The sequence below is a fragment of the Amphiura filiformis genome, chromosome 11, assembly GCF_039555335.1.
Source record: "Amphiura filiformis chromosome 11, Afil_fr2py, whole genome shotgun sequence".
Classification (NCBI taxonomy): Eukaryota; Metazoa; Echinodermata; class Ophiuroidea; order Amphilepidida; family Amphiuridae; genus Amphiura; species Amphiura filiformis.
Genome location: NC_092638.1, coordinates 22,575,415 through 22,596,165, shown reverse-complemented (window position 1 = coordinate 22,596,165; position 20,751 = coordinate 22,575,415). Strand labels below are relative to the sequence as shown.

Below are 20,751 nucleotides of genomic sequence, written 5' to 3'. Positions count from 1 at the left end.
AATTTTAAATGCACACTTCACACTTATGTGTAAAATGCACACAGAATTCTGCTTTGTGGTACTAGTTAGTATTACAATTTTAATACCCATGCCCAGGGACCAAAATAAACTAATGAATCCAGGCATTTTCCTTGGTATTAGTATCCATTCAAATATAAATTCAATTTTGGATAGTCTTTAGAAAGTGATCTTGTTGCTCTAGCTGAAATCAGGTGAATTGTCTTTAAAATGCATGCCCTCACAAAGCAAACGTTCAATCTTAAATCCAGTTGCTTATAATTACCGGCCACAAACTATTACAAAAATTCAGTGCCTAGATCTGATATAATTTATCACTACATGTATGGGCTGTGCTGATAGCAGATCTAGTGACATGTGGTCTGTTTTCAACATATAGTCCATTCATGCCATACAATAAGCATATTCATTATATTATACTCAATATATTTCATATTACCATCAATATTGCATTCATTACTTTTTTTTCGACTGTTTTTTTTTTTTCAAAATTTTGTGACACTGACATGCATAAGGAGCTGCCATATATTTGTATGTTATATATATATATTACTATAAGCTTGGAACAGTAAAGTGTCCATTTCTTTAACTTGTGCTGTATCTGAAGTGTCTTTTGGATTATCAAATGTATTTATCAATCAGTCAAATTTATTTGAAATAAAAGACAACGATTATAGGTTAATGAATGCATCATTTGTTGGGAGTGAAACTGTACAAAATAATGCATGTATACTGAGATGTTGATGAGTCTAATGCACGAGCCCCTGGGGTTGGGGGAAGTACATTATTTGCATCAACATCTCAGTACAGGTGCATTGTTTTGTACAATTTCTCGAGTAACAAGTGATACATAACCTAAAGTCTGCACAAAAAGTAACTCAGCTGTTATAAATACGTCTATAGATTCAGAACTAATAATTGTTTTCACAATACTTCAACATAAAAAGATGGATGATTTATTTACGCGCATTTTGATACCCCATTTGTCCAATTTTGTTCAGTATTGACAAATACAGCAGTGTTTTGAAAGAAAAATACACCAATTTAAAAGTTGCAGTTATTTGTATTGATTTGAAGTAAGCACGAAGATAATGGCGGGCTTTACGTGTTTACAGTGCTGGTATTATAACCATTGATCGCTGTAAACTGCAACTTTTAAATTCAGGTATTTTTCTGTAAAAGCACTACTGTGTTGTTAATATTGAACGACATTTGACGAATGGGGTATCAAAATATGTGTAAATAAATCGCCCTTCTCGCTATGTTGAAATATTGTGAAAACAATTATTAGTTCTGAATCTATAGGCGTATTTATAACAGCTGAGTTACTTTTTGTGCAGACTTTATTTCAAACACAAGAAAACATCCAATGATTTTTGTTCTTTTTATACCCAAATTGTCACTAAAAATGTTGGAAAATACAAGCAAATATAAATGTATCATATATGTAACCTGCAAGAAAAATGAACACATCTGAAAGCAGGCATGAGAATTTTCAGGTTTAAACCTGAATTTTTTTGTGTCCAAATTTCTGCACTTTCTTTTAACTTCACCCCATTTTTGGCCTTTTTAGGGACACCTTTTTAGGTATTTTCAAACATTTCAGGGTTTTTTCATGGATGATCATTCTCATGCCTGGGAAAGCACTGCGCAAAGTACATGGAATGTGTGCCTGTGCATTATACACCATCAGTACATGGTTCGCGTTTGTCTAACATTTGCTCTGATTGGTTTGTGCTATCTAAGAGTGTATGAAAATATCACATAGAAATTACGAGAAATGTTCAAAATAATGTATAGTGCATCAGCAAGAAAAATAAATTGATCTCTGAGACAAGAGTTTTCTAAAGTACACCATTAATGTTGTTTATTTGTTTGTTTGCTTGTAGTCCAGACAACTGGTTCTTTTTTCAGCAGTACTTTGAATCAGCATTTGCCCTCATAGATAAAGAATGGTCACTACCAGAGGATGAAAGGTGAGTCTTATTGGTCATGTGCAGTGTGGTCGTTGCGAGAGATTAGGTGTTGGGCACCTCCCCCCCCCCCCCACAAAAAAAATTGGTTGATATAGACCAGGAGACATATATCATGCCATCACCAATAACTTCATAGGAAAACTTAAAACAGAAGTTCTGTTCGCAAGAAAAGACACCTAAAAAAAACCTGGAATTCCATGGGAGAAGAAGACACTGTAAACTCATCAAGCAACTTCAAGCAGAATGACACCCTTGCACCCTAAGTGCACACAGCCCACACCTAAGTTTAACAATTTGCGGTGTATCACCCTGCTGACTAAATCATCAGAAGATTCAGCAATTGTTTGAACATTCATTGCTCAGTAGGGAAACCGGAATCCTACATATATTTTTGTTCCAGCACTCAAAACACACTTTTGGCTTACACTACAGGATTCTCATGAGCGTAGCAGCGCTGCTACTCTCGAGTACTTACGTCGGCCACCAGACCCTTGTGGCCCAGCAAGCCGGCTGCAACTCGCGAATACCTCGTGGCGTAGGTACTTTGAAGGTACTCCGAGTACTGACACTGGTACTCACCTGCCAGGTACTCTGCAGCTGAGTACCGGCGTGGTACTCTGGCAAAAAAAATGAGGCAAGCGGGTTGCCATTTCTTATTTATTTCTGTTGCCATATTGATTTATATTGATTAATATGTTCTTGATTTATGTTTCTTATTTTATTCTTTGGGCATTTTTTAAGCGGATAAGTAGGCCTATTAGTAAATGAGTGAATAAATAATTAGGTAAATAATAACTAAATGAGTAAGTAAATAAACAAGGAAATAAGAAAATAACCAAGTAAATAAATAAGCAACTAAATAAATAAAGATCTAAATGAGTAAGTAAATAAATAAGTGAAGATAATAAATAAGTATATAAACAACTAAATAAATAATAAACAGTGAAATAAGTAAAGCACTAAATAAATTCATAAGTACATAATTAGATAAATAAGTAAATAACTCAATAAATAAATAGGTAATAAATAAATCAGTAAATAACTAAAGCAAATTATGAGCTAATGAATAAAAAAACATGAACATGTCAATAAAATACATGATGCAATCTTTTCTAAACGTTTCTGAAAAATAATACTTACTAAATAATTAATTAATTAAGATAAAAATTACAAATGAAAACAACCAAGCTGAGCAACCATCAGCCAAGCAAAGAGCTAACTAACCAACCAAGTAAACAATCAAACAAACATAAAACCGTGTTATTTTCCTAACAGAATAAAACGGAAAACAAAAGAAAAACAACGGAATTATAACACTGTCGCCGGCGTAAGGAAAAACTGCATTGTGCAATAAGCATTGCATCCATCATAACAAATTAATAATTCCACTTCAACGCGTTCGTGTGCAAGCCTTGTTGAACGCGTAGTTGAACTCGCAGTCGGCCGCGTGAGTTGTACCCACGGGCGCGCGCTTTGAAGTCAATGAACTTAATGATCAAAGGATTTTGGCGACGGAGTACCTCGCGGGTGAGTACCTTCACTGCTACTTCGCTGTTGACACATGGGTACACCATGGATGCGGTTACTGTGCAGGTACTTCCGCTGAAGGGCCATCGAAGTACCCCCGACTATGGTGTGCCTATAAGTCACCTACTCGGCACACCGCAGTTGACTCTTAGGTGACGTATGGTGGAGTATCGATGTAAGTACTTTGCTACGGGGGTATCTACAGTGTGTTGGCCGACGCTGGTACTTTGGTGTAGTACCAACGTCGGCCACAAAGGGTTTGGGTACTCGATAGTAGCAGCGGTAGTAGCCACGAAGTACTATTGCAGCAGAGGTACTCCGTCGCCAGGAATCTTGTAGTGTAGTCAGGTGACTTTAAACACATCCATATTTTTTGTCCAGCCATTATAAAAGTACCTGGTCCAAATTGATCCAAGGTTTCGTTTTATATTTCTGATTTCAGCGAACGTGAGAAGGTCAGTTCCACGGACCACACAGTGCAAAAAGTTCTAGATTTTGTCACATCGAAAGTGGAGAGAGAAAACCAGAAGGTGTCTGAGCAAAACAATGCCAAGAAGAGTCACCAACTGAGGGCGCCATATTTAGCGCAGCTAGAATTATTACTTCTCATGACAGGGAGGTCTAGTCCAGAGGCACAAAGGATAGGTAGGTTGTTACAAAAGTGGAAAACCAAGGAGGTGGTACAAAGAGTACCAACGTTAACTCCACCACCAGGGTTGCCAAAAGATTTCAGCCCGAATCGCGGGTCAAATAATCGAAAAGTCGCCCAATTTTTCTCTTTACCATTGGTTTCTATGGGACATGAAACTATCAGAAGTCATGGAGCCAAAGTTGAAAAAGTCGCCCAATTTTTTTTTCTTAACCATTGGTTTCTATGGGACAGGAAATGTCGAAAGTCACAGGGAAAATCTTCAAAAGTCGCCCAATTGGGCTACCAAATCACGGGGTTGGCAACCCTGTCCACCACGTTTATGTGTTGCTCACAGAGGCCAATTAATGTACTCCACAATTCTTTTGGGTAAAAGAATGTGTACCTTCAATACGAAAGGTCAAAATTTTTTTTAATGATCGTCAGCTTTTCCTCCCAGCTACAAACACTTCCAAGTACATAGCATTAGATTAATTAAGTTTACTTCAAAGACTGTTAAAAATACAAAATAAAATATATCAAATTTTAATAATTTGCCATAAAATTTGTATTATATCACAAATTTAAAAAAATCAGGACAGTCTTCAATTTCAGAATGCAATTTGATGTGCTCTCATGTCCTAGAAAAAATAGTGTCCAAACGTTGCTATCCGAGCCTTTAAACATGCAGATACGATTTGCCGATTTATTGACTTGAGAAAACAAATGTCTGAATAATGTAATTGGCAAAATATGTAGATTTAAAAAAAAACAGACTTCCACTCTCCCCATATGGTATATTTTGAATTGGGTAGATGAACCATGGGAGTATTCTGTCCTTAGGAGCAGTCCTGTGTTATCCGATTAAATAAAGTTCACTGTTATCTCCCATAATAGGTAATCCTGCTGACCTGCTTAGCAACTATTTTGCAATGTACGGCCATAAACCTGTGTGCTTTAAGGACCTCAGACCATACCTCAACTTAGTGCCTTCAGAAGAACGCAGTTCTTTCATACAGAGTCTACTAGATACAGTCAAGCTAGAGAAGGCTGAAGGAGCAGAGATAGCCTTTGCTACTGAAGTAAGTTGTATGTGTGTAAGCACATTTGGTGTCACAATTGTTATATTGGCCACTCAATATCGATAAATATCGATTTGTCGGCTTTATATGTGTAGATGATTCTGTATTTGAAGAGCTTATTTCTAAACCATCCACAAACACATGTGTCTGATTTACCTGTGCGATATTGCAATGGGTTGTGATGTTATAGGTATTATGATTTCAGTGGGATGCACCATTAAAAAGCAAACAGTGGATGGATGCACTTAAAACAGTACTGTGTGAGACCTTTGTTTCCCAAATGAGAACAATAGTTTGCATATTGTAATGCAGCATTGTTGTGGTAAATAATGGTTTGTTGATGGTACAACTCATTGTTGCCAATGTCAAACATGTCAAAGTAATTGTGATTGTATCACGCAAGTAAATGAGAAATATGTGGTTGTGGACTTAACACAGTTTGGAAATAAGCTCTTCATTTGTTGTGTAGTTGGTTCCTCATGTGCATAATGATTGTGGGGGGGGGGGCAAGTTGGGCATTTGCTCCCCAGTTTGCCTCCCCTACAGCAAGTCCACTAGTTTGGTCAAAATTGCTGAATTAAAAAATATTAAAATCTATTTTGGGTGAAATAGCCTATAAGTTTCATGATTTCTCCCCCCCCCCCCTTTAACTTCCCCCACGCTGAAATTTTTTTCTAGTGCCCCCACTGAGGAGGGCACTTGAAGTTATTCCCAAACCAGACATAAGTACCTCCCCCAAAGTGACAGTATCTTGCTTCATGATAGAAATTGATCCAGACATTTTATTTGTCTTAGTTTTCATCACCTTACACAATCTCATATAACTGATCAGTTTTTTGTCGTACCACTGAAATATCCGTTCTTCCCAAACAGGCCAAACAAATGCAGAGGCATATATGCGTTGTCCAGATGACCCGACATCTTGGTCTCCATAGCAACCTATCGGCAGAAGAGACACTAGCCTTAATCAAGGAATTAGTACAGCGCCACCAACGTGGTTTGTCGTTTGGGAAAGAACTGTTGAAGACGGACTTGCAATATAGCGATGACTACCTCCTGATTGCGGTGCACTTATTACTAGATGCGTGGCAAAAGAGTGGTAAGTGTTTGGCAACAACATGTTGTGGTCTCTAAATTGGGCTATTCTATTTAAAATCCACACTATACCCCTGTGGAAGATTTAGCTAAATTCTTCCACAGAGGGAGTATGAGTTTTGAATAGAATAGACAATTGGGTAACTTCCATTTGAAATACTCAATCCAGTTGTGGATAAAGGTAAAGCCATAACGCAGGGGAAGTATGGGTTTCAAAATGACTAACCCTTACCAATTATATTTGAAAAGCATACACCCCCTGTAGAAGATATTTCAAAAATCTTCCACAGGGGTAGTGTAGATTTTAAATGGAATTGCCCAATAATTCATCAAGATAACACAAATGTAGTAAAAACAAAGATTTTTCTCCTTTTTTTCTACTCATGATCATCATGCCAAGTAGGCCAGCATTATTGCTTTTTCAGACCATATCTCGACCGATTACGTTATGCCTAGGCCACAGGAGAAGTGGCTGTTGTGGAATATTATATGTACAGATTTTGGCGTAGTATAGTAATTCGCCCGCTGATTATCAAGGAAAAACTTTCTGAAGTTCAGGAACAACTTCATTTTTCCATATAGTAATGTGTGTTAACTTATAATAATATGAACAAGCCTGACAAAACTGACCAAGATGGCAGATTTACTACTCAAGTACTTCCTGTCAGCTTCAGATTCGTATTAATCATGTTCTTGACAAAATATATACCCCCTGCCAAATGTTGCAGCAAAGATGTCAAAACAAGTTAAGCATTGGGTCCGTGGAATCTTGTGGAATTGGCCATTTATCAGCAGAAAAGGTCTGTATATTGTTTGAAGCCCAGAAAAACATGGAATTGGCCGAAATTATGATTTACATGTTTAACATAACCATTTAATAACCATTGCATATTATGTGTTTGCTTTTCCCCTCCATGCCCAGGAGATGATAGTCAGCTGTTCATGTGTATAGTAATTCTAGAACAAGGGTTAAAGTTTAGTCAATCTAGTCACCATATGAAGCTACTACTCATCAGGTTGTACTGTTTAGTCGGTAAGTTCTCATTGTGTAAACTATTAGGTTGTCATGCTCTTTCTCCTGTCATCTTTCATTTTCTCATTCAGTCACATGCTTTTCTCTGCTCTGCTCCCTACTCTGTAGTTTGTGGGGCTTAAAAAGAGACTCATAACATCGTGTAATTGATATAGAATGGCATGCACATAGTTCTGAGAGTAGAGCAGAGTAGAGATGAGATGAGTTTGGCTTATAACTGTCGAGAATTTTTCTTTTTTTGTTACTTCGTACATCAATTACATGCAAGTCCCAAGTTACACTTCTGTAAATGCACATATGCACACCAGTCAGGCATTATGCAATGGGCAACGCTCTACTCTTTTCTCTACACTGCTCTACTCTACTCTACTCTACTCTACTCTACTCTACTCTCGACTTGACACTACACTACTGTGCACTACACACTCTCCTCTACTCTACACTATACTCCTACTCTACTCTACACTACACTATACTCCTACTCTACTCTACTATATCTACTCTACTCCCTGCTCTAGACTACTCTATACTCCCTACTCTATCCCCTACTCTACTGTCATTTCATATTCCCCTTCTTGCTGCTTACATACGCCAACATGCTGCAATTGTCTGTTTCATTATCTTTTTTTATTATATAGAAAAACTCTTGTACTTGCATGGTTTGTTTCAGGTGCTTTTGGTCCTGTTCCTGTTCTCTATGATGGGGCTGATATCAAACATATACAACAAGACACAATAGGGTAAGCCGTCTATAAAACATTTTAAGGGTTTAGAGATGGGTTGGCTTAAAAGATGAAATCAAGAACTTCCCACCGTAGTTTATGCTTTTATGCTGCCCAGTCTGACTGGCTGCATATTTTAGATTTGTTAAATAAGGAGCATTTACTATGGGATCTAACAGTGATATGCACTGAAGTTTTGCAGCCTGTTTACAAGTTTGGATAATTTTTATATTTCAGATACCCAGTACTAAAACTTTTTACCCATTTGTGAGTTAATTATATTTCAAGTAAAGTTGTAGTTGACGTGTAGTTGCTCCGTTAACATGTTACATGATTATTAGGTCTGTAATCCCAGGTACAAAATCTTAAGAAGATCATTGACACAGTACATTAATTAAATTCAATCAAATAAAGTTGACCCTCATGTCATTTTATGTGTACCCAACTTCATCATTTAATACAGTTAAAAGTGGTCATTTTTGCATGTGTAATTTTGTGTGCTATGCCAGTTTTGAACTCAACGGTTGTTTTTCAGTTGCGATTTTGAGTTTTCGTACATAGACCTGTACGAAAAAGAACATATTCACAAGTGTTGATTGTCACAGTAACTGTGAGTGCGAAAATTTAAGTTCTGCAAAATGCCCACTTTCAGAGTAACTTATGATTTACCTTGTCATCCCCGTGCAGGTATAATGCAGCTAGGTATGTTATAGCTGTAGGTCATCTTTCCAAAGCTAATGCACTGTACCACACATTTTTAAAGTTCTACACGGTCAATCATAAAGATGTGAGTATACTAATAATGAAGAGATTTTGTATTTAGAATGAAGTATTTATGTTTACTGCCCGCTGAATGAGTTGGAGAGTGGACAATTCGATGAGCGGCATGTGTATGTGCATTTGTACCTACATTCAAACTAGAGGGATGCATACCAACTGTGGAGAGCTCCAAGGTTGTGATCACTCCATGGTTAAGTGTCTTTGTGCCATAGAGGGGGTAAAGTACCTCTCATTTTGTGATACGAAGATCTCACAGTAAGTTGATTATGTACAGATTTGTGTGTTTAAACTCCACGGTTAGAATGTGGGTATATGAAACGCCATTGTTGAAAAGTCATACATATTCCACACCTGGGGGTTAATACAAGAGGGAGGTGTTTGTGTGATTGAGTTGGCTGTGTACAGATTCCAGTTATTATGGACATGACTACCACATCAAATTGCAACATAGGAGCTACCTTATTTATAAATGAATGTTAAATTTTATATGTTCATAAAACTATAAATCCTGGGCATTTCAAGAGGATCCAGTGTTGCATATTGAAGAAGGAGGATTGTCAATAAGCACCTGAACTGATGGGTGCCAATCATTTTACTTGACTTTACCGGTTTGGCTGATTGGGCTATGTTCCAGTTGAAATCCATATGCCTCCTATTATAGACATGACCTTAATTGTCCACACAGGGGGTGTAGATTTCAAATGGAGTCACTCAATCTGGTAACCCCCATTTGAAATTCACACTCCCTGTGTTGAAGATAAAGGTCATGTCTTCGATGGGGGGTGTATGGATTTCAACTGGAATAGCACATTACCACCGCTGGACTACATAGATAATAACATACCATTGTAAAGAGAAATTAAAAATATTACTTGTTTAATTTGATAAAGTATTACTTTATTTTTGTCTATCAAATTATAGTTGTCATTTTGTTTGTTTTGATTACATTTCTTGATACACAGACAACAGAGTACATCATCACGTCCTACAAATTTGGCACTTTTCACAAAATCCCAGAATTCATGAAGTTCCGCAATCGTATCAACCACTCGTTGCATTTTGCGCAGACGACGGTTGAGAAGATGCTCCTTGAATTGTACCAGGAAGCTGATAATGGTAACCATACGCTACAGGATATGGTCAGAGACATGGAAATTGTGCCAGAGAAAGGTCAGTGACTCTTTGTGATGCAATCTTGTTTTGGGCATAAACCCACAAGCCTCAGCACACTTCACAGAAATTCACTGCCAATTGTGGCCCAACATACACCATTTACGGTAATAAATCGAGTCCGAGGGTCACATCACACAGAAATATAAAGTTGTTGATGCCCAAATGGTATACAAAACATTTAGTAGTAACATTTGTCAGTTATGCTAAATATATCGGATTGCAATTTATGGTATGAAATGCCATAAGATAATGAAGAGTAGTAGCTTGTTTTTGATGGGACGGTTTCATCATAAGCCCCTACCCTGGTACTGTAATGCCTCTACCTAGTCCCTACCTCCAAGTGGAGCACCCGGGGCAACTGTTCACAAAAGTGCAGACTGAGTGGGAGAGGCAACTGTGTTCCGTGCCCCTAGATTAAAATGTAGTCTAAAAAAAAAAGAACACAAAGAGATGCACCTGCAACAACCAATATTGGGTTTGCTATCCACAAAAGATGTTACATGTTCATTAAAAAGTTGTTTTGTTTCTAGAGTTTGAAAAAACATTCACCCAGATCTTGTTTTTTTTCTTTTCAGATGAGATTGAATGGGATAATCTCCATGATAACAGAGATCTTGGTGTTTTAGCAACGTGGGTGCCACCAGAAAGGTATGCAATTGCATTATGAAGGATTTGCCAGTACTGTTGTAGAATTTTGATTTCCATGTATGATTAGTCAGAAGAGATTAGACGAGGAAACCTCAAAACCTTTGTATAGCCTTGCGCCTAATAATGCTCTTGTTTTAGCAATCATTTTGGTTGTTATTTAAGTATAGGCACCAAACAAGTATACCTCCAGTATTTATCGGTCCAGGCCCGAAATTGAATTATAATTGCCATCTTTAAAGGGGGGTAACCCTATTGGTTTTGGATATGGATTGTCTTTAAAATTACATAATAATATCAAATATCGCCTCCTTTATGCTGCTTTGTGAAAAAACGAGAGCATTTTCTGCTGTACAATGCCCGGCCCCGTATTGAACGGAAAATGTGGGTTTTTTTTCGTACCGTTTCAGAAAAAAAGGAAACACAATATATTTCCCCTTGCAATATGTACATTTCAAATGAATATAAAAAAAGTTTGGGTAAAATGGAGAGGGAAAAAACCTTCCGATACCGGGTTTTGAACGCGAAACCAAAGTAGCTGTTGCGGTGACTGATATTTCGTTCATAATTCCCTCCCAGAAATTCAAAGTATTTACCATTGTTTACAAACTGGTAACCTGTAAAAACCGCTGTGATTCATGATTTCTCCGGAAATACATCGACTTGGAGCGTCAAATTTCAGGATAGTAATGAGAAAAATAATATCTATTATGTGACACCAAAACCTCATCAACAATGAAAAAATCGGGGGGATGATGCTGTCGATCGGGTTACGGACCTTTAAGCAGAAGTGTTAAAAAGGCTTGTGCATGTAGCGCTTAGTAGGCATAGTCAACACAAGCATACACTAGGATCAAAATTATCTGAGCACATGATGAGGTAATCAGGAGGTACACTTTCCACCTCTCTGAGCTTTCTTAATGCTTTTGTACTATGCCTCATGAAGAAGTAGGCCTGTGAAATCCTGAGCATACAATACAGGCCTATATTTTCAGACTTCCAAATGTATGTCGATGTGGTTCTGAGAATCCTGTGAACCTGACAAACAAAAAAGTGCAGTGACTTATAATGTACTATGCACAAAAGCATAAACCCACAAACCTCGGCACACTTTACAGAAAGTTGCTGACCACTGTAACCCAAGACACACTATATATAGACAATTTAGCGATAATTAGGGACTTGCAGGTATAGAAGCACATATACCCTATCAGTTCCCCGAGATCTTGTATGAGTAACTGAGACAATAAACAGTTAGTTCCTTGCCGAGGGGAATTTCAAGTTTGCTTGCCAGAATGTGAACTCGCATTGTCGAACACCAATGCACTACCGATTGAGTTAACCTGATGGGATAGCTACTGCTTTGCCAAATACAAAATTTTCAATTCCAAGGCATTGTATAATTTTAATTAAAAGTCTGTTTCACAGAGATGTTTATGATCGCCACTCATGGTTATTATAAGTGATTGGGATTCATTACATGAACCCATATGAAATTACCACAGATAATAAACAGCATTGATGAGTTTACAATTGGTTATAATGAGGTGAAAGCTTTGTGAAATGCAGTTCCAGATGATGTGATTTTTTTGATATTTCCATTGTTTCATCCATATTGTAGGCACTTATCGACCTCTCAGAAGGAGGATTCCAAAGCACAGGAAGCAACGTGGCTCAGGTTACGAACTCTCTTCCTACGAGCCCTAGCAGCTGCAGCTCATCTCGTCCCTAAATCCCAACAGTCATCTGCCTCTTCCCCTGCAACCACCAATGATGCTGCAAGTAAGAATGGGGAGGCTCCGGATAGGGGAGTGACGTTACAGAGACTGACAGAGGAGTGGCAGGAGCTATTGACAAAGGCTCAGGAAGATCCTGTAACCCACAAAAAGGTCAGCCACTTGTCCTGGTTTCTTCCCATCTTTTTACAGCCTTAACAAAACAATTTGAGCATGTTATTCAATTCACATGCAGGAAGACTACTATTGTAGAAATTAAACCGTGATAATGGCCTCACACATGGACCAAGAAGGGATGTATTTTTATAGGATTTCCGTGTTTTTTTACATTGGGGTCAAATTTTCAGAATGCTCCAATTATGACAGAAAACTCAATAAACGGCAAGTCAAGGTTTTTTTTTAAAAGTGTTCCCAGACCAATGCAAACTATTTTAATATGTTGATATACATGAATTCTTTCAATAAAAAGTGAAAAAAGGATAACTTTTTGCCATGACCTGTTAATATGATGCTTTTGGCAGCCATGTGACAAAACTATACATTTTTGGAATCCTCATGACCATACGAGTATTTTGATATATTACTTGACATAATTGGAGCATTCTGAAAATTTGACCCCAATGTGACCTTGATTGACCCCTCCCAGGAATGCCCGGAAGTTTCAGGAGGTGAGCCCAAGCTAAATTTATTCAGAATCAATCAAAGATCCCAAAACGACTTTCAAACCTTTGTTCTATGATTGGTCACAGGGTCTACAGGCTGGTCCTTTTTTATTATTAGTAAAACACAATCGGTCCATATACAAACTAGCAAAAAATAATTTGAAATGATTTTGTTGTTGTTGTTTTCTAGTTTCCCATCCAAGGCCCACCTGAATCCAGAACAGCCGAGTACATCAGGAACCAACATCCAGCCGTTTTAGTACAACTCTTTAGATTAGTATCAGCCGTCCAACAGTTACAAGTAGGCATGGAAGGTAAGCTCAGGAGAAATTTTGATTAAAACCAGAATTGTATTGTGGGTTAACATGTGACGAAGGTTTTTTATATCACATGTTCTAATGTTCTATACTCAGTAAAAAGCGACAGAAATGACGATTTGTTTCCTGTTCAGCTGGCTATTTTTTTAAACAGTCCAAAATTTAAATCACTGCGAGTTGAATTTAGCATCTAAAAATGAAAAATTTCAAACTATAAAGAGTCATTCCTGTATAAGGTCTTCTGTAGACGTGCTCAGTGGCATAGCATGAGATATCCTATTGAGGACACCAACCATGATTATGGGTACTGGGCCTGGTTGAGGGGGTGCACAAGCAATTTTCCTATGTAATTTTCAGAATTTTCAAATTGATTCAAATCATGCCCCTCCACCCCCATACCTCTGTGATTCTACACCACTGGATGTATTTGCAATCTTAAGTTCTTTTATCCAGACCTCTTCTATACTGCTCTCTCTGTTATCCAGATGTGTGATCTTCATAGGAAAACAAACAGTTTTTATGGTTTGATGCATCTTGATGTTGCATTCAGTACTCAAATACCATATTGAGTAATTGCTTGTTGTCCCAAGCACTTGGGACATTCAATGCAGAATTACATTGCACTTAATACAGATTGTTCACTTGTCAGACAAATTCCTGTTCCCATATAGGGTTGGCAGGTATGTGACTAATGTTTCTATTTTTTCCACTTAACTTGACTTTATATCCTGGCTGGATAGAGATACTGACTGACTCAGACAGTAATGTTTCTATTTTTTTCCACTTAATCAGATGCAACCAAAACCAAAGATCTTCAAGATAGCATTGACAAGGACCTCAGTAGCATTACAGATTTATTAACAGGTATGTGCAAAAATTGTCAATTTATTTTGTCTGTGTATGGATGTGTGTGTTTTTATAAGCTATGTCAATCAGAGACGCACAGTCACTCATATGAAAGAACACTAGTTGTAACTTTAGAGACGTGGGAACTGCAGAGTGCCATGCCTTCTGGACGGTGTTGATAGATTATAAATAGCATAAAAACATGTAAACAGTGTCCGTCGGTGGGGTTGTAGGGTCAGCCCAGACTGGGGATGTTAAAAGTCAAATAAAAAGTAATTAAAACACATTTTCTATATATATGGAGTTTATATATTTGAAAACATCCTTCATTTATATTTGAAAACATCCTTCATTTATATTTGAAAACAAAGTTAAAACAAAGTTCCAACATTTGTGTATGAAAAATTGTGTGCAAAATCATCACGGAGATATCCATGTAGGATATACAAGACTGTCAATAAAAGTGGCAATGTGTATAAAAATGTGCATATTGATCAACACTTTCGCAATGTGTAACAAATTCAGGTTTTCCAAAAATTGTTTGGCACTTATGGTCTTGCATTTTGCTGACGATAAAGGAAGTGATTCACATTTGGAGATATTTCCAGCACTAAATAGATCAGGGTGTATCATACAATGTTGGACCGACCATAAGAAGCGTTAGAAAAGTTATCAAAGTCCTTTGATGTCCAGGGCCAGTTGGGGTATTGTTAGCATGGTTAAGACTGATTAGGTGAAACAATTAAAAAAAAAAAGATCAGGGACACAAAGAATATCAGTAGGTACGAATGTTATGAATTTCCTTTAAAAAAATGTCAATTTTTCACCACAAGCTTGTAAAGATATCGGTCCACTAATTTTGGTGAGCATTTTTTGACTGGACCAAATTAGTTCCAGTCAGTGCAAAATTTTCCTTGGCCAGTTCATGAGCCAATCCACCCCTGGTTTCATTACCACTACTGACTAAGAAGGAATCCATTGGTTCTGAAATTATCTGGGAAAATGACTTGTGAGTGCAGAGAAAAGTTTCAAAAAGTTGTTTTCATCAGTAAAACAAATTAAAATGAATGTCTGTTTTATTGAAGAAATACTGAAGAAGAGTAGAAGAAGTGTCATATTTGAAGAAGGAGAGAGTAAAAAGTTTGACATCCATGTCTTATCGGAACTAGTTGTCCTTACCGAGGTAAATATATATATTATACTTTTTCATTATATTATTTTTATTTCTGTTATTTTCATATTTTAATTTTTTTCACTGTTATCAAGGACTTTCGTGTTACATGTAATGATGTTCTTACAGATTTTTTAATTACAAAATCTTTCATTATCAGTCTTATAGTACAGGAAATTTTAAGTATAGTTATAATTTTGAAAATTTGTTCTGCTATTTTTCTAATATGAAATAATATATTTGAATATTCATAATTGCATTGTAGTGAATTCACACTTGTATGGCAAGCTAAAAGGCCCATTACGTATTACGACAACGCGTGTTGCTTTAAAAGCAACGCGTTGCTAAGCTCAACCAATAGATATAGAGCTTTTAGCAACGCGTTGCTTTCGCAAACAATACGTTGTTGTCATTCTTTACGTCTTGTGGCGACAACCAATCACAGCGACTCTTACAGGATACACACAAGCATGCAAGAAACTCTTTATAAGCTTATTTATTGTTCTCATAATATCTGTGAAATTTTACGCCTGAAATGGATTTCGTTTTATGATATGAACAAATTAATATTGTTGCTCAAGGAATTTCTCAGACTGAGTATTTAGGTCTACAATTGAGTACAATTATAGTGTGATACACGCAAAACACAAAACATGTAACAACTAGTATCACTAAGGCGGGATCGACATAACTAACAGCTCTTCAAAGCGCCGATATGATTGGCTAATCAAAAACTCCGCTCGGACGCCCCTGAATTGAGTATATAAGCAACGCGTTGCTTTGGGAAAGCAACGCATTGCTAAAAGCTCTATTTCTATTGGCTGGCTTAGCAACGCGTTACTTTCGAAAGCAACGCGTTGCTTTGGCGAAAGCAACGCGTTGTCGCAATACGTAATGGGGCTTTTGGCTTGCCATACACTTGACCACATAGCATGAGGTTGTATCTCTGTCTTAGAAATGGGCAATTCCAGTTGAAATCCATAGACCCCCTGTGGAAGACATGACCTTAATCTTTTCACACAGGGAGTGTGAATTTCAAATGGGGTTACCTGATTGGATGACTCCATTTGAAATCTACACCCCCTGTGTGGGAGATTTTAAGGTCATGTCTTCCATAGGAGGTGTATGGATTTCAACTGGAATAGAGTATAATCAAACTGGAGGTTGTTGTAAAGTAGTCGAATAATTTGCAAAAAAGTGTAACAAAAACGATCGGCCAGCTAAGCAGACGATAACTGGTTAGTATGTGATCAGCAATATAGAAAACGCAATGTTGATATTGCAGAAGCACTTAATCGTTAACAATCATTTGATGCAAGGCTCCTGAAACTCAAAAGTATGTGAAGAGCTTGCATGAAAATTGTTTTCTAAAAAACTATCATTTTTAACTTGAATTTAAGTTTGTGTGATCTCTCTCTTACGTGTTTTTTTTCTATTATCTCACTGACAGACCATGACATTTGCAATACTACTAACCAGTGTGATGTGTAAACTACTGAAACCAATCAAAAATGCCATCAACAAAAGGAATAAGAAGAAGAAAGGAGCCACAGCACCTCCCAAACCAATGGTATGTAAATAACAGAGGCCAGATGTAAAAGCCAGTAAACACCTACATTTCAAACTTTTTTGTGTTACGGCCACCAACATCTGCTGTACGTAACGTGGGTTACAGAAAATATCCAGTTAAATGACTTGGACTTTGCTGATGACATCATATCGAATTATATACTCTTACATAAGACAACTATAATACATGGCATTTGGCAAACTGACACTTTAAAATCAATATAAATGTTGCTGATTTAAAAAAAAAAAAAATTTATTTCCAGGCAGACCTGGGTATTTGCACTGTCTTGTTATTATTGTTGGTTTCATTGGTACATTTTTGCTGGTAGTTGGATTCAAAAAATGGGACCCAATAGTTTGTACTCAAATTTTGACCTCCAGATAGTTGTCAATAGTTGACTAGTCGCGACCATTTGGAGTTGACTTCAAAAAATGCTGAAGTCATGCAGCCCTAGTTTCCACCAACTATCAAAGCATACGAATAAACCAGAAAACTTCCACTGTTTTTTAGGTGTTTTAGTTGTGATATTTTTCCTCCCTGTATATGTATTCACAGCCTCCAGTATTTGAAAGATTTCGCAACTACATGGAAAGCATGTGCCAAATAGGAGAGGCTCTGCTAACCGCTCTAGAGGATGTCAACACAACATTTGTTACAGACCAGTTTAGTCAGTTCAATCTCCTAGGAGTACAAGATTCACAAGGGGTAAGTATGACCTTTGACCTCATGGAGGTAATTGGGGAATATTTTGCAATGCCAGGATGCTTCAGTAGATTCTGTCAGGTTTAGTACTTCCTTCTTTATGAAAGTATTTAAACAAAGTAGATACTATCAAATTTTGAGTGCTTCCTTCTTATGGAAGTATTTAAATAAAAGGTTTGGTGGTTTTATATTTTATCACATCACTATATAAATATCACCTGAACAATCTTATTTTAAATTTTGAGTAAAATCATTGCATTAATTTAGGTATAGACCCTTTCTAATACTATATGTCACTTGTCATTTAATTAAAATTCTCCCCTCCATAATTAAGGTACCATGATTTGCAAGATAATAAAAAAGATGATAGGTATGAATGGTTGTGTCCCTCTGTGACTTTGAACTTAGAACCAGCATGTTTGCCATTTCAATTGCTGTTCTGTTCCAGTCGATTCGATAGAGTCTAGAAGTTAAATTGTGTGTCACAATACAATCATAAACTAATCCCGAACAACCTAAGTCCCTTTGTCCGCTGTCTTTGTGGCCTAACAGGTGATGCTGGGACTTAACCTGTTTGCGGAGTCTGTTTCTCTTTAGTTTTATGAGTTTCATTTAAAATCTGTGTTATAAAAGTATTAAAGGAAACTAGGGTGGTAGTAGTGAAGCTGTTAATTAGGTCACCCACGTTTTTATGTTAACCTCATTTCCTACTTTGGAAGAATCGTATAAGGTAGGCCTGAGTGCTAGAAATATGGCTCCTATAGTACCAATCTATGCATAATGTAACAGGAATAAGTGAAGTAAATGATCTTTTGTAAGGTTTCTTATAATAAAATATACATGGAAAAAACAAAACATCTGCATATATTGCATTATTCATGAATTCACCTGTGCAATATTTTTGATGTATGTTTATTTTTTTTTTTTAAACTCTTTGTTTCAGAATGTATTTGATGATCAAGATGCAGTAGAAAAAGAGATGTGGAAGAAAATCCAGGAAAGTTACGAGGAATCAACGAAAGAAGTTGGCGATGTGTTCAAGAAGAGAATGGCTTTTCTGAAGACATTGAAACTATGAGAACTATGAGATTATATTTATTAGAAGTTTTCATAACATAATCATGGTATAGTGACGAGGGCAAAAATGTAGGATCTCTCTCGAACTTTTGAATCAATTGTGCCCTGTTTTTCTAACTACTAATTACAGGCCCATTTTGAAAGGGACTGACCCTTTTCGTAGTTTTCTAAAGTAAATATAGAACAGTCCCAATTTCTGACAAATGTATTAGTGATATTTCAGAACAACAATGTCAGTTTCCCTGTTTTTCTGACTACTAACAGGCCCATTTTGAAAGGGACTGACCCTTTTTCGTAGTTTTCAAAAGTAAATATAAAACAGTCCCAATTTCTGAAAAATGTATTAGTAATATTTAAGAACGTCAATGTCCGTTTCCTAACTAAACCTTTCCATCAGGCCCTTTCGTCAATTTATGATGACTTCTCTATAACTCACCCAGTGTCCTACTCCAATGTTGCTAATGTATGTTGTTGGGTCATTTAAGGGATCCAAAATGAGCGTTTATTACGTTTCGACAGTATTTTTTGTGGGACATGAGAGCACCTCAGACCTATCGAATTGCATTCTGAATACGAAGCATGTGTTTCTGATATCAAATAATTTTCATTTTTTGAAAATCACAATATAATACAAATTTTATGAAAAATAATAAAAAATTGATATTTTTCAAAATTTTGATATATAACAGTCCTCGAAGTAAATTATATAAATCTAATGATATATTCTTAAAGTGTATGTAGCACGGAGGAAAAGCCGACGGTCAATTGAAAATTTGGACCTTTCATATTGAAGATATGGATTTTTTTCCAAAAAGACCTAATTTTTTTGGTGTTTTGGGGAAAAATCCATATCTTCAATACTGAAAGGTCAAAATTTTCAATTGATCGTCGGCTTTTCATCCCACCTGTACATACACTTTAAGTATAAATCATCAGATTTATAAAGTTTACTTCAAGTACTGTTAAATATCAAAAATATCAATTTTTAATGATTTGCCATAAAATGTGTATTAAATTGCTAATTTCAAAAATCAAAATTATTGATATCAGAATGACATTCTTCGTATTCAGAATGCAATTCGATATGTCTGATGTGCTCTAATGTCCCAAAATAAATACTGTCCAAACGTTCATACCCCAGCCCTTAATAGATGACAGCCAATTTTTAGGTGAAAAAAACACAGAAAATTTGTACTTGGAAATTTGTACTAGAATTTCACACATAGGCATTAACTTTTAATTTAATTCTGGAATATGATCAAATGGTTGCATCATGCCAAGGAAAACGTTGGCTGTAAATTGGAGGAAAAATGAATTATGTACATGGTGGTGGTGGTGGACTGAGTGAGTTCTGGAAAAGCTGGCTGATGAATTGGTCAAGAAATTCCCAAACCCATGTCTGTTTGTTGCTGTTCTATTTCCATTCACCCATAGTGGGGTACATAGTGCTGTGGATACTAGGCTAGTCTGCATAATGACACGTCACCTGCAAATGTTCTCCCTTAATCTAGTAACATCTTTTTCTTTTCATCTAGTACATTTTGATGTCGACATCAACGCAATTTTGATGCCACCAACTGCAATTTAATAGATCTTTACATGATGTTATTTTATGAAAGAAAACCTGATCATGCTGGACCACCAAAATGTATTTAGCCAATAAATATGTAGATTTGAACACAATCGACCACATGTGGACACCAGTTAAATATTCAGCATCAAGTAAGGACAAGATGGTACATACATGTAACTGGTGTGAACAATTACGTCACATGCTCATCGAATGCGCTAGCACCATTGTGTGTGATTGGTTGTGGTGTTTGTGTTTACTGCATGAGGCAGCTTTACTAGCTATAGTATTCAGCAAGGTCCTTCAGCAGTGTCTTACTGCTCAAACTGATTATCACATAAAAAGGACTTGGTAACTCGATACTCCGCAGCTTGATCAGTGAATGATGTGATTTAATTAGTCATGATTACGCTGAAAAAAC

The 20,751-nt window shown here is 36.7% G+C and overlaps 1 protein-coding gene across 1 annotated transcript in view; it reads left to right on the top strand.

The window, feature by feature from the left end:
• The window catches only part of LOC140164568 (N-alpha-acetyltransferase 25, NatB auxiliary subunit-like), a 42,094-nt gene extending 22,777 nt beyond the window's left edge, over window positions 1-19,317 (top strand). Inside the window, exons 8-23 of the mRNA XM_072187875.1 lie at window positions 1,908-1,994; window positions 3,964-4,166; window positions 5,047-5,231; window positions 6,105-6,330; window positions 7,249-7,359; window positions 8,030-8,099; window positions 8,769-8,868; window positions 9,824-10,031; window positions 10,610-10,682; window positions 12,301-12,568; window positions 13,268-13,391; window positions 14,187-14,258; window positions 15,326-15,423; window positions 16,862-16,981; window positions 17,537-17,686; window positions 18,627-19,317. Coding sequence (XP_072043976.1) covers window positions 1,908-1,994; window positions 3,964-4,166; window positions 5,047-5,231; window positions 6,105-6,330; window positions 7,249-7,359; window positions 8,030-8,099; window positions 8,769-8,868; window positions 9,824-10,031; window positions 10,610-10,682; window positions 12,301-12,568; window positions 13,268-13,391; window positions 14,187-14,258; window positions 15,326-15,423; window positions 16,862-16,981; window positions 17,537-17,686; window positions 18,627-18,761 — 2,230 coding nt within the window. The 3' untranslated portion in view covers window positions 18,762-19,317. The remainder of the gene's footprint in view (window positions 1-1,907; window positions 1,995-3,963; window positions 4,167-5,046; window positions 5,232-6,104; window positions 6,331-7,248; window positions 7,360-8,029; window positions 8,100-8,768; window positions 8,869-9,823; window positions 10,032-10,609; window positions 10,683-12,300; window positions 12,569-13,267; window positions 13,392-14,186; window positions 14,259-15,325; window positions 15,424-16,861; window positions 16,982-17,536; window positions 17,687-18,626) is intronic.
• The last annotated feature ends 1,434 nt before the right edge of the window (window positions 19,318-20,751 follow it).